A 26,204-nucleotide genomic window follows, 5' to 3' on the forward strand; every position below is an offset into this window, starting at 1 on the left:
AAGCACCTGTTTCGGGAAACACTACTGTTTGACTCCTTACTTTTAGAACTACTTTCAAATTAATAGATTTTTTTAATACCACTGTATTGACTTTGAACAAAGAGAAATGAGATGCATTTTTGTAGGTTACTGTTGTAGCTGGTAGGTCATCCATAGATAATAATAATAATAATAATAATGAGGACTTTGTATAGCGCCTAATCTTTAGAAGCTCTAAGTGCTTTACAACATTAGACAACACCTATAAGATAAAAAACGTATAATAACATAATTACAAAAACGAACACCATGAAATTAGAAAAAAAACATTTTTAAAAAATGATTATGTAATAGAAAGATGAGAATTTATGTACCTTCATTTGATTATGTTGCCTGTTTTGGACTTAATAATTGCCTTCAGGCTAATTACTAATTGTATTAAAGTCACAGTTCCCTGTTTAAGTGTGTTATCCTTTTAAAAAAACACATTTTGCAGGTTCAATTAATACACTTCTAATATTCTTTTTCATGTTCATGCTCTCCAAAGCCAGCAATATTTGCCATGTGTATAAGGTCTGTGTCATTTTTTTGAACGTGAATTCTTGTACCTGGCACCACATACAGTCTAGACTTTCTATTATGTAATCAGTTTTCAAAACGGTTGGCAAGGCCTGGCCTGTTAGACACTCTGACATTTTATCTTTGAACACTTCGTAATGATGAATAGTTGGAAGCCTATTAAACCAGTGTATGTGTGTGTGTGTATATATATATATATATATATATATATATATATATATATATATATATATATCCTGATATCCTGAAATTAAATCTTGCTGGAAATTGTTTCCTGAATATTAATGTGGCAGTCATATATATTGATAAATGTTTGAGAAAATGCATCATTTTAGGTTCCGGATATGCTACTGCTTTTGTTTTAGTATTGTCCTTCCATGATTGATTTTCTTTCAAATTAATTATTTATAAACTGTATTTTTCTTAATAAAACATTACAAAAGCATTTCATCCAACAACAGTATGTTATACTACTCTACGTTTTAAAAGAAATTGATTGTTAATATACAGCAAGCATTTATACTACTGTATCCACAAAATATGTAATATTTAACTAATGGGCATTTCTGCTGAAGTTGGATGCTGCAGTTTTATTGGATGAAGTCCCTAAATAAGTCTTGGAGGATGGCTATAAAAGTTGTTGATTGTGCATTTTTTTAAAATTTGGGTCTAAGTTGTAAAGATTTTTTCTTTCTTCATTTATCATGTTGAGACTTTGCAACACAGTCCATGCAATGTGAGTGACTGATGTAATGTCTACATCAGGTTGGCAACCTACAGCACTTGTGCCATATGGTTGTAGATCAAGAGGTTTTGTGTGGCACGCAAAGGGCAGCCAAAATTCTCAATTTTAAGTGTTACTCTCTTACTGATGGCACGCACTTGTTCATTTTGTAATTAATCCGAAAAAGTGGCGCACTATTTAAAATAGGCTGCTGACCCATGGTCTAAAGAATATTAGCAAGCATTCAATTAATTAGAGGGTTTTTGATGAGTCCAGGGGGTTAGCTTTCAAATGTCTATTGTTTTCTGAATTGAGGCTGTGGATTGTTTATATAATTGAGAAATGTCTGTATCATCCTACAAAGAACCAATGTGGTCACTTTTGAATTAATCTTAGTAGGCAACATCTTTTTTATGTTTTTATAAAGAAACAGGGTATAAACTGGACATAGTGACCATTGAATTGTACTTTATGATCTTTATGGTAACAAATTTGAATGTGCCAGATAAACCTGGCAAATGCATGTATTTAAGGTTATCTGATTATATATATATATATATATATATATATATATATATTCGGAAACATTTCTGAGGAGTTGATACTTACTCTTATATGAATAGCTATAATGTTATAAAAATTTTGTAAAAATTGTGTCTGTTTGCGTGTTCACATATTTGACATATTTACATGTTTTTCTACAACATCAGGTACATTTGTTTTGTTTAGAATTTGTTATCAGTGCTCCATTCATTAAAATTTTTAAATTTAAATTCATGATTGGAATCCATTAATGGAATATAAAAATTTAATGGTTTTATTAAATCCAAAAGTTTTTCCTACATTCAGCAGTCCAAATAGAGTTCAGTAGATCTTAATAATTTTCATTCCTGATGCAAAGCATACTGTTATGACATACTTACCTTCACATTAACCTAAGTTGACATACTGTGTTCCCTTTTTACAATTCATATTTTTCTTCCTTTGATCCTTTATGCATCTTTGTCATTTTCTTTCTTCCTGTCCACCATTGTTCTGAGACAAAATTCTTTAATTAATATATATATATATATTGTACCAACTTTGCAAAGTGATTGCAGTGCTGGATTTTGTTTTCTTTTCGACTTTGTAAAAACAGGAATTATTTATCAAAAGACACCATTTTTTTTACACATGACAAATTTTTAGTAGAAACTTTGCCTTGTCATCAAGATTAATATTGCATAATACAGTATATTATACAAATATCTTTATTTACATTGAAATCTCAGAATTCCAAAACATCTCTAAGGTCAAATACACTGAAAACTAAAATACTGTTTTGGGGGTACTGAATGTTCTTTTCTATAACCTCAATAATATTTTCTTCAAAAACTGAGTAATTGTACTTGGGACCAAATATTTATTTAGATTTTCCAACTATATACATCATATGGCATGTAAATAAAGCAGACATAAATATATATCATTATCTGTTAATATACATGTGTGAATGGATAAAACTTGGTCGATCATTTTTTTCTGGATCAAATAAGAGAAGTGTCAGCAAACCGAAACTCTGATTTGGTCTTGAGCATTTTCGGTCTTGAGAAGTTTCATAGTACTTGTATGAAGATATCTTAAGTTTATATCAGATGTTTACACATCTTTAGTTCAGCCACAAATATATAAAAAATTGTTGTAATCTAATCCACAGTTAGACATTATATTGGCAGTAACTTCCTGTCTCATTGCTTCCTGCTACTACATAACCATCGTAAGTGTACCGATTTCATTCAGTGTAAGCAAATCTCTATATTATTTCAGACAAAGACCACCAAGATTTGGCGAAGAGATTAATTGATAAGGAAGAGCTAAATGTTGGAACACTTCCAAAAAACAACAAAAAACAGATTGAAGCTATCACTAAAGCTCTTACATCACGGTTTTCTCTCATCCAGGGTCCACCAGGTAATATATTACGCATCATCCTGGCCAAGGAAAGCAAATAGCACTTCAGACAAATTAACACTTTAAACCTGTAAGATATAATATGTTAACTTACTTTCTGTTACCATTCATACCATATTTACCGTATATGTTGGGACATAATATTTGTTGGGACACCATAAATTAATTTTTAAGTAATTTTTTGTGCACTGTCAGATTTTTCAGATCTGTACCAGTTGTGCTAATTCTCACACTTTTGATCCAAATATTGTTGTCAGTCCTTCCATGAATGAGATCAAAGTACACCAGAATTTCATCTATACTGATGATCATATTGTCGATGAAATCATCTACTTCTCTTCTTGCCTTCAAGAATTCATCAAATGATTTTATTCTCTCCAAATCTTCTGGGCAATAGTTGACCTGGATATATTTCAATCTTGGTTATTTTGCACCTAACACTGTGCCATGGGTGAATGGCAGTTGTCTTCAAGATATTGGTTGATTATTTCCCTCTCATCTGCAAAATCTGCTTCTCTTCTGGCCTTCACGAATTCATCAAATGATTTTATTTTCTCCAAATCTTCTGGGCAGCACAGGGTCATGGATTTCCATGCATGAAGCACTATATTGTATTCACTTTAAAAATGTTCTATTGTTTTAATTTTTTTCCAAATTGCTGTGAAAGCTGGTGAAAAGGAACCGAAGTTGGCTTCCATATCTCAGCCGTTTTTGTATATTAAAAAAAATAATTAAAAAATCAGCATACTTAAAAGAATCCAATGTCGACCTCCAAGGTCAGCTTGCTTTTCAATAAAATTACCTTTGTATTGATATCCTTTAAAAACAGAGAACCCAGCTTCGAAGTGTCCCAAGTCGGCTTCCAAGGTCCGCTTGCTTTCTTAGAAAAATAGCCTTCGTCTTTGATGCCCTGTCAGTAAGTTCAAAGAATGAGTTTGCTGAACACTGCCAGTTGTGTTACTCACCATCTGGGCTTCTATTTACTTTGCATCTGTTGTTATAATACAAATGGGCATTGATGTTTGCTGGTAAATAGTATACACTTGCTTTAATGATACTTTTGTAACCTGTGCTAGTGTAAAGCTTGTCATTTGCGCTCAAGTGAATGCGTTGTCAAATAATTATTTTTATTTCTGAGATACGCTGTCATATAGTTGATCTGGATATAATTCAGTCTTGGTTATTTTGCACCTAACACCATGTGATGCGTGAATGACATTTGTCTTCAAAATATCAGTTAATTATTTCTGTGTGATTGGTGATTTGGTTGGATCCAGTTTTCAGTCAAATAACATTTTCAGACCTTTGAGCACAACCAAACATGATTTGTTTCTCAATGTTCATGTAAATGACCAATATGTCATGTGTTATCAGACATAAGCGATGCATGCTACAGTATGGAAGCCTATGCTACATATATATGGAGTTCATGGAGATACTTTATTTTTTAATGCTCATGATGAAAAAAAGGAATAAATGATCAGTTTCTTTCTTTTTAGTATCAAATAAGCGTGTTGTTTATCTATTTTATTGGAATGTGCAGTGGAGGGGCACAAATTCAATGCAAATTTATTTTGTGTCTTAAGTCTTGGGACATATGACCTAGGGGAAAAAAGTTTCACCATAAGTTCTGGGACAGGAAAAAAAAATTATTTTATTGTGTCCCAATATATACTGTAAATATGGTTGCTTAAAGGAAAAGTCAGTAAAAGGAGCTAAGCATATGAAGTATTTTTGTCATGTTTATATCTACCCAGATGGTACCTTCTTAATAGTTTTGATATTATGTATGTGTCATCTCCAGCATTATTATTATTATTATTTTTAGCAAATTATATTTCAAACTATCATCTGAAAGGCATTTTATTGTTCACCTGAAATGTCTCAGTATTTGCTACTCATAGGACTGAAATAGAATTGTTTACCATCGTTAACTGAACTCTTTCCAGTATGATAGAAGAGATATTAAGGCAGTTCATTATCACTTTGCAGGCACAGGAAAATCGTACACAGGCATTAAACTTCTTTTCCTTTTCAACAAGATCAATAAATTGTGGGAGAAGGAGGGTAATCCACGAAAGCAAGTTCTCTTCTGTGGACCTTCTAACAAATCCGTTGATCAGATTGCACGTAAGTTATCATTGTTAAAGTCCTTGTCATTTGTATTAAAAGCAAGATGTCCAAGTGTAAGTGTCCTTGAACCCAGTAGCTCTCTAACTTTAGATTAGAACTCTACCACACAAACTGCACCAGACCTGTTTCCGATTCATATTACCCCTGCTTTTAGAAGATAAATCCTCATGTCTGTATTATTCATACCATGGATAGATACCATTTGGGTTTGAAAGTTGAACACTTGGCAAGTATGACATGTAGCATGCATGAGTCCAAACTGTTGCCACCAAATGTAATAGGGGAGAAATATGCACAGCTTAACTAGGTGGTGGGTTCAATCCAATCAACTCCCTAACTTTAAATGGGTACTCTACCATCAGAACCATTCAGGCCAGTATAACATTGATCTGTTCCTGCATTACTTTCTTTCTATACATGACATCATTAACGGACTTTTGCAAATCCCAAATTAGGTGACTGTGGCCATCATGGCAGCTTATCATGATTGAGTTGAAAGAAAAAGCACATATAATCACACACTATTTTATGATATGAGTCTAATGCAAAATTTGTTGTCCAGATTTCTTAGACCTGGAAGTAGTCATTATGCTTACAATTCCAAATTTAGATTTGGTGATATTCTAGAACAATTCAGACTAGATGTGAATCAGATAGATTAAACATAGTTGTCACAGCACATTTTGCCCAAGAAGCACATTTCATTGCAGCCATTTAACACTAAAGACACTTCGATCAAAAAGGGTGCAAAATAACTGAATTGACAATTTGTGATTTTATAATGGTAATGACCAGCAATGTCTTTACTGGACGAATATGGTGAAAATACTCATTGCAAGCTGTACTTATCCTTCATTCTATCAGGTTGGATGATCAACAGACTTGAAGAGCACTGTCCCAATATTGTCCGCATGTATGGAAGATCAATTGAAGCAGTTGATTTTCCTATCCCAGGAAAAACATTCCTGTCTAAACGGAGCATGCGCGATTCTAAAGCAGCAGAAGATCTTAACGATATTTCCCTTCATCATCTCATCAGGAAGAAAAGTAAACCGTACGCAGAGGAAATAAATGCATTTGATAAAAGATTTAAACTACCAGATTATATTCCAGACTATAAAGAGGTCCAAAAGTACATCCATCTTCTCAGGGTTGCAACTATTGAGGAGCTGAAGAAGCATGACATCATCCTTTGCACTACAGCTGTTGCTTCCAACGCCAAATTATTGGAAGGTTTGATAGACATTTTCATTCTTAAATGCTTTTTTCCCTTTCCATATTTCAATTTTCATATTATTTTAATCACCTCCCAGGTTGTAAAATATGATATGAACGTAGTTTAAAAAAATTGACTGCAGCTGAACTCCCAGTAATAGGTCAGTAGTGATATACATTGGTATGTTTAGAAGTAGAGTAATGTTTGTAACTTGTATTTGAATGTTAAAAGATTTAAAAGATATTATGAATATATCTTAAGGCAAAGTATAGTGCCTTAGAATTTCTTGATCTAAATATATATGTTTATATCATTTGTAAATATTCATGAGATTGTTGCTTTTTAGGAGAAAGTAGAGCCTTCAGTTTGAAAAATAGTCTATTAATTGCAGTAGTACATAACCTGCGACTATTACATTGCTGTCTTATTTTGGGACTTATGTAGGTCCTTTCCACATTCAGTGAGAGCTACTGGCTTCGTTTCTATGATCACCCTACCATATAAGGTTCTCCATGTACTTTCAACAGTCCAAAATGTTTCATTTAGGGGAAAAGATACACACCTTTCTGCAGAGGGTGGAGAATGAAAGAATTTGGACTTCTATTCCAAAATTGTCCCATGTTTATAAACGACGAGAACGTTTGGTTCATGATGGACCTTTCTATCTTAAACAGATCCTTTTGGGAAGAACACTTCAAGCTGGAAAAGACTTCCATAGTTGGGAATGCCTTAAGGCCCTGCAACTGGGTGGTCTCCATCAATGTGTACCTTTAAATCCCCATCTTCCCACCAGGCAGAAAATACCTCTTCTTTGTTTTGACCAGGAAGTAACTCAGGTTCAAGCTCTTCCATTTGGCCTTGCCTCTGTTGGGTTATGGAGTTTCTCACAGACTACTTGAGGTTTTAAAACAATCTCTATCTTCCATGCGCAACATCCTCAGAGATTGGCTTCCAAACGACTTATCCCTCTGTTGGTACACAGTGACCAGTCGTGGTCTTTCCCAAACCTTGAGAAGTTGGCTTTCATCCCTTCCCAGGACTGGTTATGTTTGGAGATGAATTTCCTTACCAGCTTCAGTAGAATTTGTGTTTTCCCAGAGAGGATCAATAGAATCAGATCCATCATTATGGGTCTTCTGGCAAAGACCTGGTTATCAATTTGCCTTTACCTGTTGCTCCAGGGACCTAAGAACTCTGCTGTTAACTTCGTTCCCCTATCAAGTCTTGCACTCTCCCAGCGTTTGCTTCTATTAATTTGGAGACCACACAATGATCCCGTACTGATCCTTCTGGGATCCAGTTTTCACCATTACCTCTGTTGGTGACTAAATCAGAACTGGTTTAAGAGCAGAGTCCAAACTGACACCCTTCAAACACCACTCCTTTCTGTAAACCACCGCATCAGATCCATCTTTTGGCACTCACCTGGAGCCAAGGGGCATAGTTTTTAGGGATATTGGTTTCAAACAAAATTGACCCTGAACATAAACAACTTTGAAATGCAGGCCGTGGTTCTAGCATCTGAGCATGATGGTCACTCAGGCAACAAATCACCTTTGATGGCAAGGAGGCATGCATGCTCCATCTCTTTGTATGGAAGCCTGGAACATCTCCCAATGGGCAGCCTGGAAAGAGATCACTCTTTGAGTCTGCAATAGTCCAGGTAAGAGAAATATTCTGGCAGAAAATATCTCCGGAGGGGTTGTGGGATACTCACAGAATGGTCTCTACAGCAGTTGTTTGCAGAGTCACCTTTCCAACTGTGGGTTAGACCTGTTTAAAATGTTGATAGGACACACATTCTGTCCATGGTGCCTGACCAAAACTTGTATGTCTCTACAGTCCCAGATCAGAGACCAGAGGGCCTAGAGAGTGTACACTTTCAGTCTAAAGTAAAAGTTTGTGTATACCTTCAAGTCTTTCAAAATAATTCTGCTCTGCTAAGTGAGGATCTTGACTGCTTTGCTGTTTCTGGTAGCCCCCCCCCCCCTTCCTGGTCTCAGTGGTTGTGGTTCAGCAACCTGCTTGATGTGCTAGACAAGCCCAGGAGATTTCCACTATAGGAGAGACCTGCTGTCACAGCACAAGGGCTCTCATCTCCACAACGGCTCACAGATTTCCAACCTTCACACTTAGCTCATGACAAGCGATCAGTCTGCCATGACCAGTTATCAAGCAATTTGGCAACTTCATTGTCCAGGCTTGATGGCAGTTCACTTCTGTTCTCCCGAGATCCTGCCATTGGTCGAATCCTTATCTGTCTGATCTCTTCAGTTATTTTGAGCTCAGAGACTGGTTTGTCACATACTGATGCCTTGATGGAATCTCTTGTGTTATTTTGATGTTGTGATAACTCCCATATGAACTGTTGAATGAAGCCTTAGCCTCAGTGAGGATAAGTAGCGAGTTTCATGCCTTGACAGTAGAAGAGGGTTGTTTACAGTTCAACGTAATAATGATTCAGTTTCTCTTATTTGCCAGACTGTTTCTGGTTACCCTTGGTAGCTCCAATCCCTACTGAGATCTTCAGACCTACTCAGTTGTATTTTGTTTTGGGACCTATAGTAATGGAACAACAAATGTCCCAACCTTTTACCAGCATACAGTAGTGAACACTTGTTCCATTCTGGTATGTACAATAGTTATTATACCAGAGTAGTTGAGGCCATCAGCCTCCCTTCTAACTGGTTAATTTGGCAATGCAATAATAATAAGCAATATATTGTTATTAGTTTTCTTACGGGGTGGGATGGTAAACTAATTTTAGTTATGCAATACTTACTTGCTACTATTGCAATGATTGTTTCCCTCCTTCTAGCCTACTCCTATGTCCTGTATTAAACATCCAAGTCATAGAAGGATAGTATTTCACATTTTAAATTTGAAGTTGCTGTTGCTTCGAATACTTGTCCCCAGATATAATGTCTTTTCTAGTTTCCTTGGCTTGTGGTTTAGATTGTATAATGCAGCTTTAACAATTTTAGTCCTATTGCTACAATGTTTGCAGTTTGGCAGCTTATTGTGATGTCTAGCACTGGGGAATAATGCCACAGACATGTAGCATGATGTCCCACCCAGTCACATTATTCTGACACCAGGCCGACCAGTCCTAACACCAACCTCTTAATGCTGAGCGCCAAGTGAGGCAGCTTCTAGTAGCATTTTTATAAGTCTTTAGTATGACTCAGCTTGGGTTTGAACCTGTGACTTCTTGCATTTGAGGCAGATGCTCTAACCACTAATAGGCCACCAGAGTGGTTTCTAATTTCCTTGGAGCTGAAATATTGACCATATTGTTGAATGAGCAAGACATGCAAATTTGTCCATAGAAAAAAATTGTTATGACTGATGATAACCTTTATTGGTTATATAGGTCATAGATTTGTCCAACTTTTGTTTCACTTTTAGTTAATGTAATAGCCATGAAGATGCTGCTTAAGTAATTACTTTGTATTTTCCAGGCACAGATGTCTATCAAATCATCATTGATGAGGCTGCAATGTGCCCAGAGCCACAGTGTTTGGTTCCAATCATTGCCAGCAAAGTAGAGCAGGTTGTCCTCATAGGGGACCACAAGCAGCTGCAACCAATCATCATGTGCAAGGAGGCTGCTGAACTGGGTCTTGAGAAGTCTTTGTTTGAGCGTTATGCCTTATCACAATACCGTGACAGCAACAACATACAGTATACACTTTTGGAAATTCAGTATCGCATGGTAGGTCTGCCAAGCCTAAAGATTTCAACTGTTATTGTTTGGCTGGTTCGAATTTATGCTTGATATTTCAAATGAAAACGTTATAAAATGAGCGTTAAGTGCTTTACAGTCCATTTATTACTCTGGAATATTTTGATACATGGACCATGCACACATTCCTAAACCCATTTATAGATTCTTATCATTTATCATGGGCTCAGCATGCAAGATGACCTGACCATCTTGTTTACTGTATTACTTGATAATTCTCCACACTTGCTCAGTTTAAAACTCATTATTCAGGGACTGACACTTAATTAGCAGTAATATTTACCAGTGATGACATAATAGTTTGTTTCATTTATAAAACTCACATCATCCTTATATTGATATTTAACAAGGCAATAATTCATTTATCATGTGTCTATATTATGTAAACCTATTTAGCTGTAGTTATTTAGACATTAAAGAAAGCCTTACATCATTTAAATTTAACAAACTTATAATTTTCATTCATTCTGTTTTCAAAAAAAAAATGTTGATTTGTTGCTATTTCATTTGCAATTGTGATCTTTCCACAAAAATTGTGATAACAAATACAAAGCTATAACTTGATTTATAGTGATTGGCACTTGCTACTTTTTAGTTCTCTTTTTACACTAAGATCATAGGACATTAGAAGTTTTACCACATTGGAAAGAGACTTGCATATCCCAAGAATATATATTTTATTTTATATGTAGCACCCACAGATTTGTGATTTTCCTTCCAAAGAGTTTTATGATAACAAGTTGAAAACAGCACAAGTTAATTATTGGAGAGAAGGCTACAGGAGGAAAGGTCTTAATGGTCAGTCTGATCAATGGATTAGCCGTCCACTGAAAATGTGGCCTCAGAAAAACTTCACTCATGTCTTTTGCCACATAGTAGGTCAGGAAGAAGTATTGACTGTTTCGACAGAGGAAGGCAATGAATATTCAAGAAGCAACATGGCAGAAGTCAAACAGGTGGTAAGTAGGCTGCCATCAACTTGTCTTGAATCCTTTTGGTTTCTGTATTTGTAATATTTGTTATCACTCTGATGCCTTTCGCCTTTAAGAAATGTCATTCAGGTGCATATACTATCATTTCAATGTACTTTTTCCTTAAGTTATTTTTTAAACAGGTTTTTTGTCTTAGTCGACAAGTACGTTTTTCTATCAATGATGATGTTTTGTCTTTTGCCACTGTATATGGAAACACGTATTTTTTGGAAATATTCACACCTTGAAACTTGTGCCCAATGCTTAATTTAACCTTAAAATTTAGCTTTGTCTCCTAAAGTAAGTTACTAAATTTACAATGTTTATTGTACATGAGTCAATTGTGAAAGATTATTTCTTTGACTCACACCCTGTAAAAAGTAGAATCAGAGCAAATTATAGATATAGACCTTATAAAGGACTTTGTAGGACACATTCTTCACTTAGAAATAAATATATTTGATCAAACGTTGCAGTATTTCTTTTATAATTAGTCAGTTGAACATCGTTTGGCAAAAATAAAACTGAAGATGCAGTTCTTAAAGAAAATTTAAGGTCTGAAATTATGTTTCCAATATGAACTTCTTTTCCCACCTAATTGTAATCTTATTTACCTTGAAAGGTGAAAGTGTTTACTCATATGGTGATTTCTGAGAAGGTGAAGAGTATCCGGATCAGTGTCATCTCTCAATACAGTGCCCAGTGTCATAAACTGCGGGAAGAACTTTCATCGCAGGGGTTCAAAAGTTTAAATGTTAATACCGTTGTTGCCAGTCAAGGTATATATGAACACAGTATAGATGACGAATGTTAATACATATTCCTCTTGTACATGAAGATGACTTTCAAATGTAGATAATGATAATTTGTTCAGGAAAAAAGTGGATAATCTTTGAAAGTACTTTTGTCATACTTATTAATTAAAATGACAGTAAAATAAATCTGATTTAGAAACATATTGTTGCCATATACATGTACATGATAGCGGATGGTTTCTATATGTTATTGTTTTCACTTGTTTGTCTCAGTGGTAACATTGACAGTGAAGTAAATATGAATCTACAGACATATTTGTAACCTTACATAAGATGAAAGATTACATCTAATAAATGTTTATAATTGTTTCTCTTGGCATCTTGGTAGAAATGACAGTAGCGTTAATAAGTATTAGGAACTTATAAACAGCTTTTTAATTCTAAACTAGACAACAAATTTTAATGTATCAATACACTAAATGCTAAAAACATAGTAAGCTTAGAACTTTATTTGTATTGAATCAAACCTATGAAATCTTTGTCACATGGTGCTATGCATCACATTTCAGTCATATTATACTATTTATCACATTTCAGTCATATGGTTCTACTCATCATATTTCAGTCAACAGTACTACTCATCATGTTTCAGTCATATGGTACTACTCATTACATTTCAGGCATACGGTACTACTTGTCATGTTTCAGTCATATGGTACTGCTAATCACATTTCAGGCATACGGTACTACTTGTCATGTTTCAGTCATATGGTACTGCTAATCACATTTCAGGCATACAGTACTACTCGTCACATTTCAGGCATACGGTACTACTCGTCACATTTCAGGCATACAGTACTACTCGTCACATTTCAGGCATACGGTACTACTTGTCACATTTCAATCATATGGTCGTACTCATCATGTTTCAGTCATATGGCACTATTTGTCACATCTCAGTCATAAGGTACTACTCATCACATCTCAGTCATATGGTACTACTAATCATGTTTCAGTTATATGGCACTATTTGTCATGTCTCGGTCATAAGGTACTACTCATCACATCTCAGTCATATGGTACTACTAATCACATCTGTCATAAGGCACTATTTGTCACGTCTCAGTCATAAGGTACTACTCATCACATCTCAGTAATTTGGTACTACTAATCACGTCTGTCATATGGCACTATTTGTCACATTTCATTCACATGGTACTACTCATCACATTTCAGTCAAATGGTACTACTCATCACTTCTCAGTGATATGGCACTATTTGTCACATTTCAGTCATATGGTACTACTTGTCATGTTTCTGTCATATCATACTACTTGTCTTGTTTCAGTCATATCATACTACTTGACACATCTTAGTCATATGGTACTACTTGTCACATTTGAGTCATATGGTACTATTTGTCACATTTCAGTCATATAGTGCTACTTGTCATGTTTCAGTCATAACATACTACTTGTCACATCTCAGTCATATGGTACTACTCATCACATTTAAGTCATGTGGTACTACTCATCATAGGTCACTACCTGATGTTAATGTATTTTTCACAATAAGTATTTTCTCTTGTTATGGATAGAAAGGTATGGTGCTACTCATCACATTTCAGTCATATGGTACTATTTGTCACATTTCAGGCATACGGTACTACTTGTCATGTTTCAGTCATATGGTACAACTCATCATGTTTCAGTCATATGGTACTACTCATCATGTTTCAGTCATATGGTACTACTCATCATGTTTCAGTCATATGGTACTAATCATCACATTTCAGGCATACGGTACTACTTTTCATGTTTCAGCCATATGGTACTGTTTGTCACATTTCAGTCATGTGGTACTACTCATCACATTTCAGTCATATGGTACTGTTTATCACATTTCAGTCATATGGTACTATTCATCACATTTCAGGCATATGGTAGTACTCATCACATTTCAGTCATATGGTACTGTTTGTCATGTTTCAGTCATATGGTACTACTCATCACATTTCAGTCATATGGTACTAATTACATTTCAGGCATATGGTACTACTTGTCATATTTCAGTCATAAGGTACTACTTGTCACATTTCAGTCATACGGTACTATTTGTCACATTTCAGTCATACGGTACTATTTGTCACATTTCAGTCATATGGTACTATTTGTCTCATTTCAGTCATATGGTACTATTTGTCACATTTGAAACAGATGGTACTAGTCACATCTCAGTCATATGGTACTACTCATCACATTTCAGTCATCTGGTACTACTCATCACAGGTCACTTCCTATGTTAACGTATTTTTCACAGTGAGTATTTTCACTTGTTATGGATAGAAAAGTATGGTACTGCTCATCACATTTCAGACATATGGTACTACTCATCACATTTCAGTCATATGGTACTACTCATCACATTTCAGACATATGGTACTACTTGTTATGTTTCAGTCATATGGTAATATTCATCATGTTTCAGTCATATGGTACTACTCATCACATCTCAGGCATACGGTACTACCTGTCATGTTTTAGTCATATGGTAATACTCATCATGTTTCAGTCATATGGTACTACTCATCACATTTCAGGCATATGGTAATAATTGTCATGTTTCAGTCATATGGTACTACTCATCACGTCTCAGTCATATGGTACTGCTTGTCATGTTTCAGTCATATGGTAGTACTCATCATGTTGCAGTCATATGGTACTATTTGTCACATTTCAGTCATATTGTACTACTCATCACGTCTGTCATATGGCACATTTTGTCACATTTCAGTCATATGGTACTACTTGTCATGTTTCAGTCATATCGTACGACTTCTCATGTTTCTATCATCTTTTACTACCACAGGTTACTACCTGATGTTAACATATTTTTCACAAGGTGTATTTTTGCTTGTTATAGAGAGAATAGTATGGTACTACTCATCAAATTTCAATGATATGGTACTGTTTGTCACATTTCAGTCATATGGTACAACTTGTCATGTTTCAGTCATATGGTACTATTTGTCACATTTCAGTCATATGGTACTACTTGTCATGCTTTAGTCCTATGGTACTACTTGTCACATTTCATTCATATGGGGGGGCCCCGAGTTGCCGAGTGGTCTAAAGCGCTCTACGTTATGGATCACTGCCATCTCACCTCTGTCTGCATGGGTTCGAGTCTCAGATTCAGCCAATGTGGATATGTGAGAAAGCTTGCCAGTAGCTTCTCATGGGTCGGTGGTTATTTCCGGGGTTTTCCCGGGTTCTTCCTTCACCATTAATACTGGCCACCATGTATAGCCTATCATGTGTTGACAAATGGCGTTAAATCCTACAACAACAACAACAACATCATTCATATGGTACTACTTGTCATGTTTCAGTCACATCATACTACTTGGCACATTTCAGTCACATGGTACTACTCATCACAGGCCACTACCTGATGTTAACGTATCTTTCACATTGAGTATTTTCACTTGTTATGAATATAAAAGTATGGTACTACTTGTCACATTTCAGTCATATGGTACTACTCATTACATTTCAGTCATATGGTACTACTCATTACATTTCAGTCATATGGTACTACTCATTACCTTTCAGTCATATGGCACTACTTGTCATGTTTCAGTCATATGGCACTACTCATCACATTTCAGCCATATGGTACTGTTTGTCACATTTCAGTCATATGGTACAACTCATCACATTTCAGTCATATGGTACTATTTGTCACATTTCAGTCATATCGTACTACTCATTACATTTCAGTCACATGGCACTACTTGTCATGTTTCAGTCATATGGTACTACTCATCACATTTCTGCCATATGGTACTAGTCATCATGTTTCAGTCATATGGTACTATTAGTCACATTTCAGCCACATGGTATGAGTCATCACGTTTCAGTCATATGATACTATTAGTTGCATTTCAGTCATATGGTATGAGTCATCACGTTTCAGTCATATGATACTATTAGTTGCATTTCAGTCATATGGTATGAGTCATCACGTTTCAGTCATATGATACTATTAGTTGCATTTCAGTCATATGGTACTTCTCAGCATGTTTGAGTCATATGGTACTACTCATCACATTTCAGTCATATGGTACTACTCATCATGTTTTAGTTATATGGTACTATTTGTCACATTTCAGTCATATGGCACTATTATTTACATTTCAGTCGTATGGTACTACTTGTCACATTTCAGTCATATGGTACTATTTGTCACATTTCAGTCACATGGTACTACTCATCACATTTCAGTCATGTGGTACTACTCATCACAGGTCACTTCCTGATGTTAACGTATCTTTCACAAGGAGTATTTTCACTTGTTATGGATAGAAAAGTATTGTGAAATGTTTTTATTATGGTTAGAGCTTTTTATTGATGTACCATTCTTTGTGTCATAAAGATGATGTTTGCAGAATTATCTTATAAAAATGCTTTCTTCAGCTGTTGCTATACCATTTAAAACAAATCTAAAAACAAAACATGTGACTCCTTTTTGGTATTACACAAAATACTCAAAGTCATCTAATGCTCATTTTGCTAAATATTTTGAATAGAATTTTCATATGACTGCTCTATCAAGCTGTTAAAAGCCAAGATAATCACATTCACTTAAATGTTGACACAGATCATTTAGATTAATATTTGTGCTAAATAATACAAACTAATAAGGAGATTCAAGGAGGCTTTTCATTCTACTATGGGAGCCTTTCTTGCCGATTTTGTTTATTGTTCTCACAGCAAGAGAAGAAGTATATAACAGTATAGTGTTTGTGATATTTTTATTTAATATAAAAGACATTGAAAAGTGAACTTGAAATAATAAAAAGATCAAATTAAAAACTAACTTAACATGTTCATGCCTTTCACAAATGAGAGCTGCTTAGTTCTTTCCTTGTAAGATTTTCCTGTGGGCTTGGGGATGTAGAATAGTTCTTATGTACCCTCCAGTATGTTGTAAGAGGGGACTGATAATGGCAGTCTGGTATATGAGAGAAGGAGACCTTTAGTACTGAGTCAGATCCTAGAACTGGCCCTCAAATTGGACTAGAAACATTTATTACAGAATATTTCATTGGTCAAGGTAGATAATACACTTTCTATCCTTATGATAGGGGTGTACCACAGAGCAGCATATTGCCAGTCAGTCCCCCCTTTCCACATCAAAATTCATGTAACAACATAGTGAAATGCCTTAATGCAGGAACTTAAACTTCTGACAGTATGTTGATCAAAGAGTATGTATGCTGTTAAAAGCAAGAACAGGTATGTTTCAAGACTAATTAGAAATGAGCCAGAGAAGTGGTTTCAAATTTTCTCAATCTAAGCTCTTGGTATTGTGCTTATGTTGATAACTCTGACATGATAACCCAAACTTCTCTCTTAATGGTTCTTTTATTCCTGTTGTAGATGAGACCAAATGTTTAGGTCCTACATTTTGCATGAACTAACTTTTCTTCCTAACATTAAAAACCTCAGACAGATTTTAAAATCTCCTGGATTTAATCTAGCTGAGTTATGACAACAAAACTTTGAGAGCAAACTCAGTTGTCTTGCTCAGGTTACAGAGGCTTTTAGTAAGGTCTCAATGTGCCAGCAGAGAAAATCTAGAACATTTTGAGGGAATGGAATTTTGATCCCACACTTTAAGGATTTTATGTTCTACATTTATCTTTCATTTCCTACATATTTTACAGAATCTTAACACCTTCACCTTTTATCTTGAATCTTCATGTTTACATTTATTTGAAACAATTTTTGTTCCTAAAGTTTTGTTTGCAGTTCTCTCTGTTTGGTTACATTTTTAGAACCTTATTTTTAATCTGAAGCATATAGATGTTATTGTTCTGATTGTGTGGTTAGGCCCTAGTACATTCATCCTAGTATGATACCAGAATCACAGTCCACTTTGGTCAGTGTAGACAATACTGACTCATCATTATCTTCATTTAAATAATTAGGTGGAGAATGGGACTATGTCATCTTTAGTACTGTGAGATCGCTACCTGAGTACATGATTGAACGCAATCCAACATTAGGCTGGTGCAAGCACAATCTTGGATTTATATCTGACCACCATCAGATCAATGTTGCCCTCACCAGGGCCAGAAAGGGGATTGTCATTGTGGGTAAGCTCCATCACACATTACCAATATTAGGGACCTCATGTTGCATATCTAGTAAGCAGACAGTTTCTCACTGCTTCATATTTTACAGTTTTCTTATGTTGAAAAAGGTCATAGCAGTTTTGTTTTGCAGATTTGCCTCTGCTGCTGTGTAATTCTTGAAAATTTTTAATGTGATTCAAGTGAGTCTCTTGTTAACTCTACACAAAAATAATGGACAATTATACTTGGATAAAGCTGGCTATGTGACAGTCCAATTTATTTTAAGTTGGTGGTGATAAGGTGATATTTAAGGAAAGGGATCCATCCTTTCTGGAAAAAAATAATTTTGTCCAAGCCACTCACCCGCCCACCCACCGACCTTACCTGTATGAATTTGTGATATTCTTAATAAATATGATACCACAGTGTTTATACATTTTAACCAATCTGAACATAATATAAACTGTATTCAGCATCAGGCAACAGAAATCACCCTATTTGATGCAGAGCTCTCTTGTAGCAACATTATTGGAAAGAGAGCATTTTATTGAATACACCAATTACATACTCAACAGCTGGTAGGGATCAGCATCTATGGTTAAATTGGTGTCCTGGCATTTGTAACTCTCGTCAACTTAGCTTATTTAATGTTATGTCATGTCCATAGTGGAAATCATGCATACTTGAGGAAAATAATTAACAAACAAATCCCACCAAACAGTCCATTTAAGCAGAAATATGGAACTATGTCATTCAGTTGGAACTGACAATGACAGTATTACTGAAAGTTGTGTAAATATTTGTTTATATGGTTACCAATTCTGTAAATGTTCACAAGCAATAAACTTAACTAAGCCATTTACACATGTTAATGTTGCAGCCTAACCCATTATGCTAACATAATGATAGGTTATACATAACTTATCATATATTGTAAAGAGTCTGTTATTCCTAGAAATATTCATGTTTATCAAATGTTTGCTTAATGATAAATTGTCCTAAATTATCTGTACTCTACGTTTAAACTGTATCTAATGAATTTTTTAATTTCTGTAATATTTTGAGAACAAAGTGTCAAGTTAGATATAAGTGTCTGGAATAGTTGGTATTCGGAATCCACTCATGGCTATTTACTGTACGTTCCATCATTATGGGTGAGGTTTCTATAACTAGACAACTTTTTCCCCGCTAATAAAACTCTCTTCAATTTAATTTAAAGCAAGGAAACAAAAAATTTAAACGGTATTGATGGTCCTTTTCCTCTACTAACATAATATGTCCAACATTTTCCACAGGCAACCAGAATCTGCTTCAGTGTGATGAAGTATGGAAGCGACTTATTAATCTGTACGAACAGAGAGGATGTGTGAAAACTGCAGAGGAATTTCCGCACCAGTAGAAAGAATCTTTTAATTTAAAAATGTAAGTTACTGATTGTTCCAAAACATATTATATTGATCAGTACTGTATATACAGCATATGACCAAAAATTAGGTCCACTTTTGAAAATGAGAGAGAAATAGAGAGTATACACTTTTTGACACTACACACAAAAACAAACAACAGAGATTGAATGGCAGTGAAGGTGGAGTTTTGAAATTATCTTATGATCATTGCTGCTGGCAGTACAGGCTGCTAAGCAGCAATTGTGTATTTATATTAACTCATTCGGCCTGGAGGTTTTTGTTGTTTTCGCCTGAAATGCGAGTAGGAAAGACATTTTGGAGGCTATTTCTGAAAACATTGTAATACATTGGCTTTCAACAGATTTTCCATGATACTAATGCCTAATTATTTTAGAAACATTGTTTTCCATTGGATTTTTTTTTCCCTTATCGGACCCATCATTTTTGCATGGAGACCACTCTTTATTCCAAATGTCTACCTTATCCTAGTTTTTGCAAAGGTTCACCTGTCTGTGCGCAGTTCAGACCGGTCTGCCTTAGATTTGAGGCCAAAAGGTCTAAAATCCGGACACAAAATTGCATTCTGACTAGAGAAAATTTTGGGTGAAAAAAAAAACGGGTCCAAAAAATGAGGTTTTTCTCTCTGTATTTTGTAGTGCAACTAGAACCTCCAGATAATTTGGTATCATTGTAAGCTATATCTGTCTGCTTTTTTGTAATACCACCTACATTGGTGTATCTTCAATGACCTTGATGCTGCATAGCTCGGAAATAGGGTACAGACTCATCACGCCTACAGGCAGGATCGGGGCCAAATGAGTTAAAAACATGATGTCATATGTTTAAATGTAAATAACAAGTCATTTTTCAAAACAAGACAGAGTATTATGTCATGATGTTGTCTGTCAGTCCATCAGTACATCCATCTTTCCATCCATTCATTACCAATTTGGTTTCCACACAATCACTCAGGTTGTTCACCATCTACAGTTACCAAACTGTGAATGGTTTGTAGTTGTGGTAAGGAAGAACAGTATTGGTTTCAGGCTCAAAACTATCAAAAGCCTAAGTTACTGTGATTGAAAGAAGAAAACAGTCTTCATAGAATAACTCAAGTTGCTTACCATTATCAGTTTCAAGGTCAATTATGATGAAAGATTAAGGTTACGGTATCTGGATTTCTAGCCAAAGTACGGAAAAACTCTATCACTTTTAGACTCAAAAGCACAAAGGTCAAGGTCACTATTTTAGAAATAAGAAAGTGTTTATGCACAACAACTTGAGTTCTCCACAATCTACAAGTACCAAACTTTATGGTTAGCTTGCACATGTGATAATGAAGAACTGTGTTTAATTTTAGGGTTCTAAAGGTCAGAGGTCATGGTCACTGTGATTGATTGAAGAAACATGGTTTTTGCAGAACAAGAATAGTTCTACTTAACTGATCTGGACCAGATTTTGTGGATGGTATGCATGTAGGGTGACAAAGAAATCTGTCAGTTATAGAATGAACATATCTAAGGTCAATGTCACTTTGACAGAAAAGGATAAAATAGTTTGTGCACACAAAAATAATTGAGTTCACCACCTACAGTTAGCAAACGTTTTTGGCTAGCATGCACTTGGGGTAATGGATAAACAATATTGGTTTTAGGCCCAAATGGTCAATGGACAAGGGCAATATGGTAAAGAACTCTTTAACACATCTACAATCACCACACTTTGTTAATGGCTTGCATTGGGTTAAGGAAAACTGTGACTTTCAGACTCATATAATTAATGTTAAGGTCACTGTAAGAGAAGAGAAGTAGTTTCTACACAACAAATTGGGTTCTTTATCATCTGTAGCTATGGAACTTTATTGTTCACTTGCACTTTGGAGATGGCAGTTCAAAAGGTCAAGGTCACTGTGACTGAAAGAATGAAAATAGTGTTCACACAATAAAGTCAGTTCTGCTCAACACCTGAACTGATCAAATGTGAATGATTTGTACTTTGGGTAAGAAAGAAGTTCTAATGATTGGATGTGTGTGTGATGTTACAGGTCAAGGTCACTGTGACTGAAAGAAGCAAAATAGCTTTTGCACAGTGACATTATTTCTACATCTCTTACCTGAATGAAACTTGTACATAGCTTGCTCTTTGATTAAGAAAGAAACTTGCAGACATTAAAGTCAAAAGGCCAGTGGTCAAGGTCACTGTGACTGGAAGAAGGAAAATGGTTTCTGCATACAAAGTTCACTTATCTACATAGAGGACAGTTGTATAATTATTTTTGGTACTCTTGTATAAATGTAAATAATATGTTATTTTTCACTAAAATTAAGTGCAGTGTACAATAGTGTTTAGCAATGAAACCCATTTTTGTCTTTAGATAGTTTTAAATTCCTCCATGGTGATGGAATCAAGTCTATTCTGTGTTATCAAATTTGATTCATATTACTAAAAATAGTAACAAATGTATGGTCTTACTGCTGACCTTTCATGTAAATTTTATATGTCAGGAGAGAAGGCAGCTCAAACTTAGGTAAATTATTTGACCTAATACAAGCTTTCACTGATGATAATACTTGAATTCTCAAATGACATCTAAGGAAAAACAGAAATGAAGATTATTTAATGTATTATGTCTATCATATATAATCCATAATCACATCATCCCTCCAAACCATCAGTATTGTCAATACTTTGATGAAGATTTATGAGTTTTATGTTCATTTGCTGTAAAAATAGATGCAGCAGTTCTATCATTTGCATAAATACAATGTACAGTAAAATTATGAAAGAGTGTGTGAGATTTATATATGTATTAGGGGTATGTTTAGACCGCTGCGGTGGCTTAGTGGTTAGAGCTTCCAAATCAGATGCGGGAGGTCACAGGTTCGAAGCCTGGCTGAGTCATACCAAAGACATAAAATTGGTACTAACAGCTGCCTCGCTAGACATTCAGCATTAAGAGATTAGTGTTAGGACTGGTCGACCTGGTGTCAGGATAATGTGTCTGGGTGGGACATCTTGCTACATGTCTGCTACATGATGCCTTTGTGCTAGACATCACTATAAACTGCCACACTGCAGACATCATAGAGATATGACTGAAATTTCTTTAAAGCTAAGTTCAAAATCCAAATCACGCACACACATGCTTTTCAAATCTCATAGATTCAAATCATTATATGACTGATATTTGAAAGGTTTGTATATTATTTTCTGTGTCATGGTACAAAATTTTCTTAAGTAGGTTCCAGTCTTTATTAGTGAATTAACTTGATATTTGCATTGATTAACTTGGGGATTTTTAATCATATTTAAGAAACAACAGCTTTTAAAGAAATGTATTTTTAGAATAATTTGTTTACTATGTTTGTCTGTATAGGAGTGCATTAAAAGGCAAGTTTTGTGTTTAGTCATACAATCTGGTATGCAGATGTGTCCAAGTAAATACAAAACTTTTTTAACAACAACCTATACCATTTTCTTAGCATTTAAAGTTGTATAGTGTGTTTAGAACACAAGTTTCATTTTAATAAGAGTCATTGAAGTCTTAGAAATGTTCTTTAGTATTTGTGTTTTTTCTGTACCTTTTCATAGTTATTCAGTGTAGCCCATTTTTCTCAAATCATTTTCATGTGAAAATGATAATTATACAGAAATTCATTGTACATAAAATGTTTCTGTATTTCAATTTCATATCTACTCTTTGTGACATGCATTACATATACACGTTTTGCATAAAATTTGTAAGTCATTTGTTGGAAAAATCTTGCTGATCCTGTACATGTAGTTTTGATTTAATGCTGAACATTCCATTTTTTTAAAAATACATTATCCATTGATTCTTTCCATTATTTTACATCATGACAGATCAGTGCATGAGCACTAATGTTTGGGTTTCATTAATACGCCTAGTATTGATGGTATTTTAAAATATAAAGAAAAACAAGAGGAAAACTTTTTCTCACATTGCTGTATATTGCACTTCAGTATAGAACATAGGTCCAGTATATCTCTGTCTTCCATCATGTAAGCATAGGGCATACAGCGTGGCAAATTCTCCCAAATTTCCATCATCATTCCATAATTCTTTCAAATAATCAAGATAAACATTAATTGCAACATATTTCCATACTAAAAGAAGCAGCAGTTGAAGTTAGTGTCCCGCAAATTGAGATGTTCTTATCCTGATCAATCTATCTACAGTATTCTTTGTATAGCCTTCTCGATTTTTAAAATAAAAGGCATCATGGATATAAAAAATGCACAGAACATAATGATAGTCATTTTATTAATCAGTGCTATGAGCCTCCAGGCAACATTCATGTTCGAAATTATCAATTGATGAGTGAATGATAAGTTCTGTGTATTCTTTTAGATCCTTGAAGCATTTCAATTTTCAGGTCAGTAGGGAGTACAAAACTAATCGGAGGGTGTGTGAATATATACATATGCAGCTTCAGTTGTGCAATTTACAGTTGATAAAAACATTTGATGTGATTATGTTTTTAAACATTTGTATTACTATTTGTGAAGGATTAATCAGTTCTTCATCAGAGTTCAGTCAAGGACTGTTTCACTATTATTTTAGAATGGGTTAATTAATAGTTGATCACTGTTCAATCAGGGATATTTTAGAATGGGTTAATTAATATTTGATCAATGTTCAATCAGGGATATTTTAGAATGGGTTAATTAATATTTGATCAATGTTCAATCAGGGATATTTTAGAAATGGTTAATTAATATTTTATCACTGTTCAATCAGGGATATTTTAGAATGGGTTAATTAATATTTGATCAATGTTCAATCAGGGATATTTTAGAATGGGTTAATTAATATTTGATCAATGTTCAATCAGGGATATTTTCGAATGGGTTAATTAATATTTGATCAATGTTCAATCAGGGATGTTTTAGAATGGGTTAATTAATATTTGATCAATGTTCAATCGGATATTTTAGAATGGGTTAATTAATATTTGATCAATGTTCAATCAGGGATATTTTAGAATAGTTTAATTAATATTTGATCAATGTTCAATCAGGGAGTCATATTATTTTTGGGGGTTTAATCAATTCTTGATCAGTATTCAATCAAGGACTGTCTCATTATTATTTACAAAGGGTTAATCAGTTCATAATAAAGCTCAATCAAGGACTGATCTCATTATTATTTATGAAAGGTTAATCAATTCTTGATCAGTGTTCAATCAGGGGCTGTCCCATATTTATTTATGAAGGGTTAATTAATTCTTAATGACTGTCTCAATTTTATTCATGAACGTTAATCAATTCTTGATAAGAGTTAAATCAAGGACTGTCTCACTATTTATTCATAAGGCGTTCATCAATTCTTGGTCGGAGTTCAACCAGGAACTGTTTCATTTATTCATGAAGGGTTCATCAATTCTTGATCAGGGTTTAATCAAGGATTCTTGATCAGAGTTCAATCAAGGACTGTCTCATTATTTATTCATAAAGGGTTCATCAATTCTCGGTCGGAGTTCAGCCAGGAATTGTTTCATTTATTCATGAAGGGTTCATCAATTCTTTATCAGGGTTAATCAAGGATTCTTGATCAGAGTCCAATCAAGGACTGTCTCATTATTCATGAAGGGTTAATAAATTCTTGTTCAGAGTTCAGTCAAGGACTGTCTCATTATATTTGCCTGCAAAAGGCAATTCAGAAGCTGTGTATTGCCATTTCCATGCACACTTCTCCACTGAACAGTGATATTTGTTCAATATCATTTAAAATTTACACTAATAATATCTGTCTGCACCTAACTTTGTACACTTTATCGTAAGGTGATGACATTTGGTGTTTGCCTTTATGAAACTTAATCATTATGCACATTATACCATGTGACTTTGACCCTCGTATTTCATTCAGGTATGTGAGGTAAATAGACCATGCATTATTGGCATTAGAATTTTCCTATCCTACATATAATTAAATGAATGATTCTATTATTCATGTACACTGATTTTGACAATGAAATATTAATAGACTGTCATATGATTTTCAATAGCAATATATATTTCTTCCGAAGTTAAAAGTCATTATTGTTGTTTTTTTGTTTTTTTTTAAAAACGAATAATTTACAGCTGCAGTATTGGGATATTGTCATACCCCTCCATCAATCTGTCCATTTTTCCATATGTTCATCTGTCTGTCCTTCTGTCTTGCTAAGAGCATCAGCCTTGGATGCAGGAGGTCATGGATTAGAACCCAAGCAGAGTCATACCAAAGACTTATTAAAAAAATGGTACTAACAGCTGCCTTGCTAGGTGCTCATCATGACAATGTTAGCATTAGGACAAGTCAGCCTGGTGTCAGGATATAATGTGACTGGGTTGGACATGATGCAGGCAAGGCAGTGGGTGCCGTTTATCCCCGGACCTGGGTTCAAATCTCCATTGAGTACGAATTAAAAATTATCTAACCTGTATGATAGTGTTATTTGTGTGTATATATATATATATATATATATATATATATATATATATATATATATATATATATATATATATATATATTAATGACGACTTATGAGAGTGCTTAATTGTTTAAAACAAAAAGCTCTTAGCACTTTTACAGCATCAA

General features: G+C 34.6%; 1 protein-coding gene across 1 annotated transcript in view; it reads left to right on the forward strand.

Moving 5' to 3' along the window:
* LOC149772726 (3'-5' exoribonuclease HELZ2-like) overlaps nt 1–25,680 on the forward strand; it is a 60,607-nt gene extending 34,927 nt beyond the window's left edge. The window contains exons 12-19 of the mRNA XM_089947437.1: nt 3,089–3,232; nt 5,225–5,362; nt 6,230–6,598; nt 10,043–10,296; nt 11,019–11,285; nt 11,920–12,076; nt 18,048–18,215; nt 19,490–25,680. Of these exons, the coding sequence (XP_089803563.1) occupies nt 3,089–3,232; nt 5,225–5,362; nt 6,230–6,598; nt 10,043–10,296; nt 11,019–11,285; nt 11,920–12,076; nt 18,048–18,215; nt 19,490–19,593 (1,601 nt within the window). The 3' untranslated portion in view covers nt 19,594–25,680. The remainder of the gene's footprint in view (nt 1–3,088; nt 3,233–5,224; nt 5,363–6,229; nt 6,599–10,042; nt 10,297–11,018; nt 11,286–11,919; nt 12,077–18,047; nt 18,216–19,489) is intronic.
* Nucleotides 25,681–26,204: the final 524 nt, after the last annotated feature.

This window comes from Sinohyriopsis cumingii, unplaced genomic scaffold, assembly GCF_028554795.1.
Source record: "Sinohyriopsis cumingii isolate HCF-2022 unplaced genomic scaffold, ASM2855479v2 utg001196l, whole genome shotgun sequence".
NCBI lineage: Eukaryota > Metazoa > Mollusca > Bivalvia > Unionida > Unionidae > Sinohyriopsis > Sinohyriopsis cumingii.